This window comes from Hypanus sabinus, chromosome 13 (assembly GCF_030144855.1).
Source record: "Hypanus sabinus isolate sHypSab1 chromosome 13, sHypSab1.hap1, whole genome shotgun sequence".
Taxonomy (NCBI): domain Eukaryota; kingdom Metazoa; phylum Chordata; class Chondrichthyes; order Myliobatiformes; family Dasyatidae; genus Hypanus; species Hypanus sabinus.
In genome coordinates, this window is record NC_082718.1 from 915560 (window position 1) to 929915 (window position 14356).

At 40.7% G+C, this 14356-nt stretch overlaps 1 protein-coding gene across 3 annotated transcripts in view; it reads left to right on the top strand.

Moving 5' to 3' along the window:
• rabl2 (RAB, member of RAS oncogene family-like 2) overlaps window positions 1-13933 on the top strand; it is a 32576-nt gene extending 18643 nt beyond the window's left edge. For all 3 annotated transcript variants that reach the window (XM_059986979.1, XM_059986977.1, XM_059986978.1), the window contains 4 exons: window positions 307-418; window positions 3322-3419; window positions 5096-5179; window positions 13414-13933. In XM_059986979.1, coding sequence (XP_059842962.1) covers window positions 307-418; window positions 3322-3419; window positions 5096-5179; window positions 13414-13485 — 366 coding nt within the window. In that variant the 3' untranslated portion in view covers window positions 13486-13933. The remainder of the gene's footprint in view (window positions 1-306; window positions 419-3321; window positions 3420-5095; window positions 5180-13413) is intronic.
• Window positions 13934-14356: the final 423 nt, after the last annotated feature.

A 14356-nucleotide genomic window follows, 5' to 3' on the forward strand; every position in this document is an offset into this window, starting at 1 on the left:
TCCCCAGAGCCACCGGAGTAGGCCCAAAGCTTCAGTTCATCATTTCACAGGCCATTTTCCTATCTAGATCTCTAAATACCTATATCCAGTGCCAAAATGCCAGCTGTACTCTGTTTCTAGTAACCACAGTATCTGCCTTGGGAGTATTTAGCTGCATAATCTAGAGGGAGCTTTACCACATATCTTACCCATGCTATATACTAACTCTGTGACTCTGATCGGTGAATGTGTAAAAAAACAAGCTTAATGATATGGTTGCCAATGGCTAGAAAAGAAAACTAATTTATTTTATCATTTTGAGATTAGGTGTTTGATGTGCAGAGGAAGATAACTTACAAAAATTTGAGTAACTGGTACACTGAGTTGAGGGAATCTCGGCCTGAAATCCCCTGCGTGATTGTCGCTAACAAAATAGATGGTGAGTTCAAAGATTATCTATCAATCGCACTGAGATCTGAAACTAGTTCCTTTAGACCTGTACTTTCCAGCTGAACTATTAGCTGATCAGCAAAGGACATCAGACTGGATGCGGTTGAGGAAAGTCATTCAGTGCACCTGTCCTTTGGGAGAGTTACCACAGTTCAGAACATCACTGTAAGCCACTGTTGCTTAAATAATACCTGGAATTTATTTTACTTCTCTAAGTTAAAGGGAAATGTTACTGTTTCCTTGAAGAATTTCCTGAGAATCCTAAATTTACTTATACCTTTCAACGTGCACAAAATGCTGGAGGAACTCAGCAGGCCAGGCAGCATCTATGGAAAATTACAGTCGACGTTTTGGGCCGTAATGCTTTGGCAGGGCTCATCCCATTGCTCATTTGCCTTTTTGTTTGTCTTTGTTAATTTGAAGAAATGTGTTTTTATTTTTCCTTTATTATTCTCCAATTAGAACATATTTTGGTAGACAGACCCAAGCTTCTGTCCTCTAGTTTCCCTATTTCCCTATTCACTGGCACTGTTGAGCTGAGGACTTGTGAAGTAAATGGAGCAGTGGACTGGGAGCAGAAGAACAAGGTCTGACGGTAGACAAGTGAAAACAAATGGAGAGAATCAAATTTATTATCACTGACATATGACATGAAATACGTTGTTTGCCAACAGCAGTAATTGTGATGGAGCTGGCTATGTCTGTAACCCTCTGCAGCTTCTTGCAATAATGTGCTTGGAGGCGCTATACCAGGCTGTGATGCGACCAGTCAGAATGCTCTCTATTGTACACCTATTGAAATTTGTAAAACTCTGATGACATATCAAATTCCTAATGAAGTAGAGCCACTGGCATGCATTTTTTGTGATTGTATCAATGTTTTGGGCTGGATAGATGCTCAGAGATATTGACGGCCAGGAACTTGAAGTTGCTCACCCTTTCTTTTTGCTGATCCTTTAATAAGACCATAAAACCATTAGACATAGGAGCAGAATTAGGCCATCTGGCCTGTTGAGTCTGCTCTGTCATTCAATCATGGTTGATTGTTTTTTTCTCCTCCTCAACCCCAGTTCCTGGTTTTTCCCCATAACCTTTAATGCCATGTCCAATCAAGAATCTATCAATCTCTGCCTCAAATACACCCAACAACCTGGTCTCCACAGCTGTACATGGCAACGAATTCCACAAATTCACTGCCCTCTTGCTAAAGAAATTTCTCTGCATCTCTGTTTAGAAAGGGTGCCCCTCTATCTTGAGGCTGTGCCCACTTGTCCTAGACTCTCCTGCCATGGGACACATCCTTTCTACATCTACTCTGTCAAGGGCTTTCAACAATCGAAAGGTTTCAATGAGATGCCCCTTCATCCTTCTGAATTCTAGCAAGTACAGACCCAGAGCCATCAAACATTCCTCGCATGATAACCCTTTCACTCCTGGAATCATCCTTATGAACCTCCTCTGGACCCTCTCCAATGCCTGCACATCTTTTCTAAGGTGAGGAGCCCAAAACTGTTCACAATACTCAAGGTGAGGCCTCACCAGTGTCTTATAAGGACTCAGCATTACATCCTTGCTCTTGTATTATTGACCTCTTGAAATGAATGCTAACATGGCATTTGCCTTCCTCACCACCGACTCAACCTGCAAGTTAACCTTTGAGGTGTTCTGCACAAGGACTCCAAAATCCCTTTGCATCTCATTTTTGGATTTTTTCCCCATTTAGAAAATTGCACATTTATTTCTATGACCAAAGTGCATGACCATGCATTTTACAACATTGTATATAATTTGCCACCTTCTTGCCCATTCTCCTCATCTGTTAAGTCCTTCTGCATCCTACCTGCTTCCTCAACACTACTTGCCCCTCCACCAATCTTCCTATCCGTCTGCAAACTTGGCAACAAAGCTATCTATTCCATCATCTAAATCATTTATATACAGCATAAAAAGAAGTGGTCCCAACACTGACCCCTGCAGAACATCACTAGTCACTGGCAGCCGACTAGAAAAGGATCCTTTTATTACCCCTCGCTGCCTCCTACCAATCAGCCAATGCTCTAGCCTCCTAATTTTCCTGTAATACCATAGGCTCTTAACTTGGTAAGTAGCCTCATGTGTGGCACTTTGTCAAAGTCCTTCTGAAAGTTCAAATGTACAACATCCACTGCACCCACTTGTTATCCTACTTGTTATCTCAAAGAATTCCAACAGTTTCATCAGGCGGGATTTTCCCTGAAGGAAACTATCTTGTCCTGTATCACCAAGTACTACATCACCTCATCCTTAACAATAGACTCTAACATCTTCTCAACCACTGAGGTCAGGCTAACTGGTCTTAATTTCCTTTCTGCTGCCTTCCTCCTTTAAAAAGTGGAGTGACATTTGCAATTTTCCAGTCCATGACAGAGTCCACTGATTTTTAAAAGATCATTTCTAATACCACTTCTTTCAGAACCCTAGGGTGCTGTTCATCTGGTCCAGGTGACTTGTGTACCTTTGTGTCTTTTAGCTTTTTAAGCACCTTCTCTCTTGTAATACTAACTGCACCCATTTCTCTCCCTTAACAAGTTCTCCTTACTTCCCCTCCCTGAAGTCCACAATCAGTTCCTTACTCTTGCTGACAGTGATTACAAAGTTGCTGTTGTGAGACCACTCAACTAGCTGATCTGTCTTGCCCCTGTAATCCTCCTCAACGCCACCTGAAATTCTACCAACAGCAGTGGATTGTAGGCATTAGATGGGGAGTAATAATGTTCGAATTTCAGAATCAGGTTTTGGGTTCTGTGTCACTGATTATTTTTGAACAGGGGTGGAGGATTTGCAGGGTATCTTATACACATAGTGATGCCAGTGTGCATCGGAATGAACACCACACTATTTCCTGTCTTCCAGCTGATATGAAAATCACACAGAAAAGCTTTAACTTTGCCAAGAAGCATGGGTTACCTTTTTACTTCGTGTCAGCAGCTGATGGGACCAATGTAGTAAAGGTAGGTGCAAAGCCTTGGAAAATTTTATTTAAAGGAATGTTGGTATCCCAGTATTTACAGCTGAAAGACAAGAGGTGGCGTGGCATATTACGAGCAGTGGCACATAGTTATAGAATCAGTATAGACTTGCTGGTTGTAAGTTTGCAGTAATTAAAGGGCACAAGTTCAGAAAAGCAAAAAAAAAAAAAGAGGCAAAAGTGAGTAAGTAATGCATTACACTGAGAAAAATTAGAACATGGGACTCATTGTATAAACATGTGGAAAAGAGGCTACTCTTAATTCCTTTCTGATTTATTAGTTACACTAGGTTTCAACAAAAGGAAATTTTTATTTGCTGTATGTTTACAAACCTAAGAAATAAAAGCTGACACAGGCATTAGGTTCTTTGGGGCTATTCTCACACTCCGGTCAAACTTAGTATCCCAGCATCACTGTTCCAGAGAAAAGAGCCCTACTTAAATCAGTCTTTCCTCACATTTCTAGTGCACAACCTTTCCAGTACTTTTTCCATTTTCTAAAATGAAGGTTAAATCTTTGCACAGTATTTCCAGTGTGATCCAACCAAGTTTATGTTGGTTTGTCATAGCACCAAAATTTCTCAATTCTTTTCCAACAGAAATGAGCTAAATGCCACATTTGATTTGCTATGGCCTTATTAACATGTGATGCTATTTCTAGTGATGGAAATGGATAATTAGTGCAGTAGCCTCTCAATGCACATTAGAGGGGGGTCTGCCAGGGGTTGTTGCCAGGGCTAGTAATGATGGTGAGAGATGGCCCGAGATAAGCAAAATAATTTTTCTATTAATTATTATTTTGTAATTATTAGATTACAGTATCTTTACCTTCATAAAATAGCAGCACAGTAGACTACTGTATGTTTTAAATTTATAACAATGAGTTTGAGTCAGGATGACCCATTTAGTCAAAAAATGCATTTTGCAACAGGGATCATAAGGATGTGGAGGTAGGATGGAAGGACTTAATTTGAGTGGGGGAAACCCATGTGGAATCATTTGTATGCTAAGTAAATACCAGCATAGACTAGCTAGGAAAGAATATTCTGCCCCATTTCACTCCTTGACTGGACAGAAAAAATGAGTCCGTCAATGTTTAATATGCTCAAATATCTGGGTTGGAGTGATTAAAGCAAAAATTTAATGACCGAAGAGCTAAGAGTGCTACCACAGAATCACAGTTGAAATTGAAGATATTACTGAGGGAATTTACTGTTATGGATAAAATGTCAACTTAAGGCTCAGCCTGTCTGCTCAGATGTGCATAGAAGTCATATTTGGAGAAGCAATCAAATCATTCTCTCTTGTCACATGCACAAAATACTGGTGGAACGCAGCAGGCCAGGCAGCATCTATAGGAAGAAGTACAGTTGGTGTTTCGGGCCGAGATCCTTTGTCAGGACTAACTGAAAGAAAAGATATAGATGCTGTCTGGCCTGCTGTGTGCCACTAGCATTTTGTGTGTGTTGCTTGAATTTCCAGCATCTATAGATTACCTTGCATTTGCATTCTCTCTTGTCTGTGGAATTGTGATACGTGCAAAATGGCTGTCATAGTTTCTGCAATGTTACAATATTGTCATACTTTAAGAGACCCTGTGAAAGGTGTTGAAGTCAAAGTCTTGAAAATCACCTCCTCTCTTTTGCATTCCTTCTGCAGCTATTTCGTGACACAATAAAATTGGCAGTGTCATATAAAGAAAACAGTAGTGATTTTATGGATGAAGTCATGCGGGAGCTGGAGGTAAGCTTTTATTTGCTGAACTGGGTGGGGTAAGGCTGACATTATCAGTGTAATCGTGGCAGTTCTTTCAGCATTGAGGATTAGTCAGGGTGATGAGGCATTCTGCCAAATTCCCTGGATGCATCTTTTCCCCCTTGCAGGCAAGGATCCAGGATGCAGGTGCATCTTTAAGAAGTATCACATTGTTTTACTATCCATCCCTACACTACTGACTATCCTCCTGAATCCCTCCTCATCTTACCAGTCCTTCTCCTAACCCCCTCTCATTTTACTAACCTTCGTGCTGCATTTTTTCTCAGGGTAAAATTCTTCATTTTGTCCACCCTACAGACTTCTGTACCCCTCTCTGATATGCTCAGCATCCTCCTGTACCCTGCCTATCTTAGTGACAATCCTTTATACCTTTAATCCTGCAGATCCTTTGTCTGTACCATTGCCAACCCCAATGACCATTTCCTGAAGCCCTCCCGCTACTGGCCTGCTAGAATTAGAATCAAGTTTATTATCACCGATATGTGTCAGGAAATTTTATAACTTAGCAGCAGCAGTTCAATGCAATACATAAGATGGAAGAAGAAGAAAAGAAATATATAATAATAATAATCAATCACAATATAGGTATATTGAATAGACCAAAAATCATGCAAAAAACATACCTGGGGTGATATACTGTATCCGGTGCTCCGGATGTGGCCATTTATACATTGGGGAGACCCGCTGCAAACTAGGAGACCATTTCGCTGAACGCTGGCGCTCGGTCCTCCAGCAGTGGCGGGATCTCCCTGTGGCCACACACTTCAATTCCACTGACCACGACCACTCCCACTCCGACATGTCTGTCCATGGCCTCCTCTACTGTCAAGATGAGGCCACACGCAGGTTGATGGAGCAATACCTTATCTCCCGCCTAGGTAGCCTCCTTCCTGCCAGCACGAACATCCAACTCACTGACCTCCATTGATACCCCTGCCCCCCACCCTTACCCCCATCCCTATCTATTATTTTAGTCTGGTTCTCTTTCTCTCTCTTTTTCCCCCCTCACTATAATCTCTCCCCCCAGCCCTACCTTTCTTTCTCTTTTATTTCCCATAATTCTCCACCTTCCCCCAGCCCATTTCCCTCCAGCCTATCACTTCCCAGCTCTCTACTTTATTCCTCCCCCCACTTCTTATCCCCCCCGTCGACCATCCTATGTTACTTCACTCCTGATGAAGGGTTTTGGCCCGAAACATCGTTATTACCTCTTCCCATAGATGCTGTCTGGCCTGCTGAGTTTTGCCAGCATTTTGGGTTTTTTATTTATTTCCAGCATCTGCAGATTCACTTGGGATACCTTAAACATACCTTCTTGGTCCTCACTACTGGTGTTGCAGTTTTCAGTCTCTGCCTATACTCAGGGAGTAGAAGTACAGCCAGGTGATCAGACTTCCTGAAGTGAGATCGTGGAATAGCTCAGTAGGCATTCTTGATGGTGGCGTAACAATGGTCCAGTGTGATGTTTCCTATAGTATTGCAAGTGATCTGTTGATGGTATTTGCTTAGTGATTTTTTTTTCAGACTAGCCTGGTTAAAATCCCCCAAAATGATGATGAAGGCGTTAGAGTGCACTGTTTTGTGCATGTTAATCCCATTGCTTAGATCATCTAAAGTCTGATTGACGCTGGCCTGAGATGGAATGTGTAATGCTACCAAAATGATCCCGGAAATCTCCTGCGGTCAGTTAAAAGGGCAAACTTAACTGAGATATTCCAGGTCTCTTATCTCAGTCTTCCTCCTACACCTGTACTCGTGTTACGGATCCCTTGCATTTTTACCTGGACTGTGCCCACTCCTCCAACAACCTCCAATAATACACTACTCCATAAATGCTAATCCCCTATCCAGGTCACTGATTAGCTTTCAATACTGCTCAACCATACCTCTACATCCATCCACCTCTGCTGTATCCTATTTTACCTACCCTTCCTCACCTGAAGGCAACTGGAGCTGCTCTTCAGGCTCTCCTGTATCATTCACCCCCCCCCCCACCCCTTTCAATGTTTAATGGAAGAACATTCCAATTTACTAACTGAATTTGCTGAGCGAATGCATTGTGAGCTCAATGAGGCACAGGATAGATATCGGAGTATGAGATTAAACTACTCCTATGAATCACCTGCAACACGTCATGAGATCTTCTGTTGCTTATTGGACTGACTTTGCACTGAGAGGAAACCCAAACAATAAACTCGAGCTGACTTTTCCTGCTCTGTGGATTTATTTCCAATAAGTATCCTGGTTTCCTGCTTCACTCAGTCCCTCCATCTTCCCAACCACCATGTTCTCCCACCACACAAGATGCCTGCCTTAGATCCCTTGCTATCCTATCGGTATTTGTTGCTCACCCAACTCCATATCTGCCTGCCTCTATATGGTCCTTTCAAATGTGTGCGAGCATATGTTTGTGTGCCTTTCCTGAGTTTGCTATGTTGCAGTCTCTTTACTCCACATGTTCACTCTCACAGGTTGCATTCATTATTCACTTAACGAATTTGATCATTGAAGTCCTTTTAGGATGCTCTTCAGTTAAGAACTTCAACTATTCTTGGTATGAGGACCTTTTGAAGTTGTTTTGGTATTGTGGCTCCAGTCTGCTGATTTGGTTGCCATAGGTGAGATCGCATTTTGTTCCTCTGCCTTTTGACAGCATTTCCTTTGTCTCAGTCCCCACGATGCATCTCATAAGTGAATATCCATCTGCTATCATAAGCTTTTTGAGGATTACCTGCAATCCAGCTGAAGGTACTGATCAATTGCCATTTATAGTTAATTGTTATGAGATAGAACCTGAACTATCGATTGCAGTACTAGGCCTGAGCCAGAAGATGGCAATGATGTGTTAGAATGAAATGGCCAGACCTGTGGTCAGTATTTCACTGCATTGGGCGCTGCCATGAAAAGAAACTCGATTAATGCTGAACCACAAACCATATGTGCCTCTGCATTCCACTTTCTCTTGAAGGACAATGGAAACTCTTTGATAGGTCATTGTCCACAGAATAGCATTTCAACCAAGAGTGATCCAGGTTTATATGCAGTGAATTCCCGGTAATTGGGACACATCAGAAATGATACATTTTGGCTCAATTAAGAGGCTGTTCCAATTAGCAGAAGTTTCATGGAAATAAAGGTATAAAGAAGACAAGCTACCATTTATCTGGGTAACAAGTTATGTATGCATTTAAATGAAATAAAATTAGAACACTAGCAAAACTATTACAGTTCTATAAAACTGCGTACTTGTTCCTAATTGTTATTGATGGCGGAATTCATTCAGTCCTGTTGAAGGGTCTCGGCCTGAAATATTGACTGTTTATTAGATGCTGACTGACCTGCTGAGTTCTTCTAGCATTTTATGTGTGTTGCTCTGGAATGCAACTGCAGAATCTCTTGTGTTTGTGGAATTCATCCAGTGTATAGTGCTATGTACATTTGATTGTAAATGAACAAAATCACCTAGTGCAGATAATGGACTGCCTTCAAGCAACACTTTTGACAATTGCATTTGCCAATTTTTATTTTCTTTGTAATATTCAAGGTAATTGTTAATACCTTCAAATTCTTCATAGTTCCTAACTTGCTGAAGTGAAATTATTTCATTTTTACTGCTGGCTTTTTCTGGCATCTCTGAGCCTAACTGTTTAAAACTACAGTCAGAAAAACAGTTCTGAATTGTCATACTGCTTATTACTTGATAACTATCAGTGATGAGAATCAGAATCAGGTTTATTATCACTGGCATGTGGTGTGAAATTTGTTAACTTAGTAGCAGCAGTTCAATGCAATACATAATCTAACAGAGAGAGAAAAAGTAATAAATAAAATAAAACATAATAAATAAACAAGTAAATCAATTATGTATATTGAATAAATTGTTAAAAATATGCAAAAACAGAAATACTGTATATTTAAAAATGTGAGGTAGTGTCCAAAGCTTCAGTGTCCATTTAGGAATTGGATGGCAGCGGGGAAGAAGCTGTTCCTGAATTGCTGAGTGTGTGCCTTCAGGCTTCTGTATCTCCTACCTGATGGTAAAAGTGTGAAAAGGGTATGCCCTGGGTGCTGGATGTCTTTAATAATGGATGCTGCCTTTCTGAGACACTGCTCCCTAAAGATGTCCTGGGTACTTAGTAGGCTAGTGTCCAAGATGGAGCTGACTAGATTTACAACCTTCTGTGGCTTCTTTTGGTCCTGGGCAGTAGCCCCTCCATATCAGATAGTGATGCAGCCTGTCAGAATGCTCTCCACAGTACAACTATAGAAGTTTTTGAGTGTATTTGTTGACATGCCAAATCTTTTCAAGCTCCTAATAAAGTATAGCCACTGTCTTGCCTTCTTTATAACTACATCAATATGTTGGGACTGCTTTTTGAACACACACACACAGAAGCAATGCTATTTAAAAATTGTTCGCTCCATAAGACAGTAAGACATAGGTGCAGAATTAGGCCATTCCGTTATGGCTGATCCCAGATCCCACTCAACTCCATACACCTGCCTTCTCTGAATATCCTTTGATGCCCTGACTAATCAGGAAACAATCAACCTCTGACTTTGCCTCCACTGCAGTCTGTGGCAGAACACTCTACAGATTTACTGCTCTCTGGCTAAAAACAAATTCCTCCTTACCTCTGTTCTAAAGGGTCACCCTTCAATTCTGAGTCTGTGCCCTTTTGTTCTGGATACCCCCACCATAGGAAACATCTTCTCTACATTCATCCTATCTAGTCCTTTCAACATTCGGTAGGTTTCAACAAGATACCCCCTCCCCCCCCCCCCCCCCCCGCATTCTTCTAAACTCCAGTGAGTACAGGCCTGATGCTGCCAAATGCTCCTCATATGTTAACCCCTTCATTCCCAGAATCATCCTCACGAACCTCCTCTGGACTCTCCAATGACAACACATCCTTTCTGAGATATGGGGCGCAAAACTGTTGACAATACCCCAAGTGCGGCCTGACTAGTGTCTTAAAAAGGCTCAGCATTATCTCCTTGCTTTTATATTCTATTCCCACTTGAAATAAATCCTAACATTGAATTTGCCTTCTTTACCATAGACTCAACCTGTAAGTTAACCTTCTAGGAGTCATGCACGAGGACTGCTAAGTCCCCCTGCACCTCTGATGTTTGAACCTTCTCCCCATTTAGATAATGGTCTGCACTGTTGTTCCTTTTCCTAAAATGCATTATCATACATTTCCCAACACTGTATTCCACCTGCTGCTTACAAAGCTATCAATTCCATTATCTAAATCATTAACAAACGATGTGAAAAGTAGCAGTCCCAATACTGACACCTGAGGAACACCACTAGTCACCAGCAGCCAATCAGAAAAGGCCCCTTTTCCCGATTGCTGCCTCTTGCCTGTCAGCCATTCTGCTGTCCATGCCAGTATTTCTTTTAATGCCATAGCATTTTATTTTGTTAAGCACTCATGGGTGGCACCTTATCAAATGCCTTCTGAAAATCCAAGTAAATGGCATCCACTGCCTGTCTTTTGTCCATCCTGCTTGTTGCTCCCTCAAAGAACTCTACAGATTTATCATGCAAGATTTCACTTTACAGACATGCTGACTTCGATTTATTGTATCATCAGGTTAACTGGCCTATAATTTCCTTTCTTTTGTCTTCCTCCCTTCTTAAAGAGTGGAGTGATATTTGCAATCTTCCAGTCCTCCGGGACCATGCCAGAATTAAGTGATTCTTGAAAGATCAAAACCAATGCATCCATTATCTCTTCAGCAATCTCTCTTGGAACTCGAGGATGTAGTCCATCTGGTCCAGGTGACTTACCACCTTGAGATCTTTCAGCTTGCAAAGCACTTTTTCCTTTGTAATAGGAATGCCATTTACTCTCTGCTCTCTGGCACACTACTAGTGTCTTCTGCAGTGAAGGCAGATGCAAAGTACCCAGTAAGTTCATCTGCCATTTCTTTTTTCCCTATTATTACCTCAGCAGCATCATTTCTCAGAGGTCCAATATTAACTCTCACCTGCCTTTTATTCTTTATATAACTGAAAAATCTTTTGGTATCCTAGTTTATATTATTGGCTAGTCTGCTATTTTTCATTCTTTCCCTTTTTATAGCTTTTTTTGTTGCCTTTTTTAGATTTTAAAAGCTCTATTATCCAAGTTTCCACTTAATTTAGCAACCCTTTCCTTGGCTTTTATGCAGTCCTTAACTTCCTTTGCTCAGCCACATTTGCCTACCCCTTGCCATTTGCCTTGTGAACTATTTCTGGAAACTTCACTCATCTCTGCTCTGCTGTCATACCATCAGTATCCTCCTTCAATCCACCTGGGAAAGCTCCTCTCTCATGCCTCTGTAATTCCCTTTATTCCATTGCAATACTGATACATGTGAGTTAGGTTTCTCCCTCTCAAAATGCAGTATGATTTCAGTCATGAACAATGCTCGAAGGATGTAATGTCCAACACCCACATGATATACATGCAACTGATGCTAGTTAGAAACTGGTATAGTGTCCCAAATAAACAAAGGAATCCTGGTTATTTTCTTGATTTGTGTCTACTCTTTAAGAGTTGTCCCACATAAGCGGCTGCCCCAGTTAACGATGGCATTAACTTAATCCACTGTTTATGTGAACACATGTTTATAATGTACATGTGCATGGGTAATGTGTATTCCACACACACTCCCAAAATATCAGTCACTGAATCAAGGTCCGTAGATGATTATTTTCATTTGACAGGTGCAGGATCATTAAGATTTGTGTGCTGCAATATCTAAGACCTCTATCTTGGGCCTAGGTGGGTGCTTAAACTTGTGAATGAATACAGTAGTGTAGTGGTTAGCATGTTGCTATTACAGCTCAAAGCATTCAGTGATTGGAGTTCCATCTGTAATGAGTTTTCTGCTCCCTGTGATTGTGTGGGTTTCCTCTGGGTGCTCTGGTTTCCTCTGATAGTCCAAAGACTTACCAGTTAGTAGGTTAATTGATCACTGTAAATTGTCTTGTGATTAGGCTAAGGTTAAATAGGTGGGCTGCTGGGTAGTATGGCTTGTTGAGCCTGCTCTGTGCTGTATCTCTACATGAATAAATAAATACCACAGATTCTTAAAATATGAAATAAAAACAGAAAAATATAAAAAAACATTTTACAGGTTTTTAACACACTGTGCCACGGGCTTGTTGCTTGCCTCTCTCCATCCTTTCCAGAGATGTTATTTATTCATTGTTTGGGCCATGAACCATGTTACCAATGAACTTCAAGCACATGGAAAAAGGCTGGAACATCCTTCCATAGATATCAATTAAATTGAGAGCAATTGTTCAAGGCATTGAAAGACCTATATTTTTTCTTTATTTTTTTCATTTCTGTACAGTCACTGTTTTATCAGGTTGATATGGTTTGAAAAAAGGGAAGTGTCAAAAGGTCAAATAGCCAGATCTTCTGATGAGGAATTTATGTCGATGGTTATGTCGATGTGAGAGTAAGTGTTCGGCACGGATTAGAAGGGCCAAGATGGCCTGTTTCCGTGCTGTAATTGTTATATGTTATATTGTTAGAAACTGGTAGGACTTATAATGTGAACAAGTGTATTTGGTGTAAGTGAAAATTTAGGCAAATGAAGGAGGATATTGTCTAACTAGGACAAGTAGCCATTTTGCCATCTTTAACTTCACTTCCTCACCATCGCCATAGTGTGGCTGCGGACAACAGATTCTTCTGTTATATACTAATGCACTGTAGTAACTTAAAAAGGCTTTTATGACTAAACCTTCCAACCTATAGCTGTCGTCATCTGGAAAGGCAAGCACTTTAAGCACTACCATCTCCAAGTTTCCATTCCAGCTATGCATCACCCTTTTTGAAATTTATACCTCCATTTACCCATTGTTATTGCTTTAAAATGTTGCTTGGTAGAAAGAATTTGGGACAGATTCCAGGCTATGGTGAGAGAGTAGACTAGTAAAATTAGTCTAGATTGGAATTATGACCATAGTAAGACAGCAGGATTGCTTGAGGTTTGAAAGAAAGTTCTAGGGAACCTGGTATTGGGATTAGTTCACTTGCTATGAGACCAATTTAGACTAATGAAGGACAATGAGATCATGTGCCAGAGGGTTGTGGTTCTGCGACTTGGGCAGCTCAGAGGAGGAGAATGAATGTGTGCTTAGCATGTTCTCTATAACTAATCTTATGCTCTCTTGTTCATTTTTTCAACAGAATTTTGATCTTGAAGCAGACAAGGAGGCCAGGGATGACCAGCCGAAGGAGGACCAGTCTGAATCGCCATAATGAAATTTGTAGAGGGGAGGAGACATGGACAAGTTCTGTGTTCTGTGCAGGATAACATTTGGTCTCCCTCAATCTTATAGACTGAGTAAGGAACTCAACTTGGCTGAAGTTCAAGACTATCACTTCATTGGATTTCATATTTTGGAGGAACATCTGTTTCCCTGACTCCTCTTCCCATTTGTTCATCTCTTCACGCATTTGAAAAATGAAGTATATGGAAAAAGAACTAGAATTTTCCCCACTAATCAAATGATGAATAAGAAGTGGGTTCATATGTAATAATTACAATGTGTTGTTTTGAAATTTATTTACAGTAACCTTTCTGTATTTTTTCACACTAACAGATGAGGTTGAGCATCACTCAACTCCGTGTTACAATCTTTGTGCCCTGATTGTGTGTTATTATAGCAAGCATGGCTGTGTGTGCAAAAACTGATTCTACACTGCTCTTTATTGTGTGATTTTTTTTAATGGATTTTTAATACTTTATACAATTGCTTTTGCCCATTCCACATAGAAAATTCATAGCCATATATGCAGTGAATCCTGCATTTGATGCAGGTCAGAAAGGCAGGTACATTTAGATAAGAGAAGAGTTCGCAGTTCTTGTATTGAATGTGGATATATTCCATGTGCTGTAACATTAGAAATCATCGCCACTATCACAGTTTCGCTCTGTGGAGACTAAGGTCAGCTGTCTTACAATTGGTCTTGGTGCCTTGTACTATGAAGTGGCAAAGAAAATAAAGTGTTAATTCAGTGTTCTTTGTCAGGAAATATAAGTGTGAAGGTTATCTAGTAAGTGTAGAATTTATTTAGACTGGCTGCACTGGATCAGTTTGTGGCACCACAGTAGCATAGTGGTTAGCAT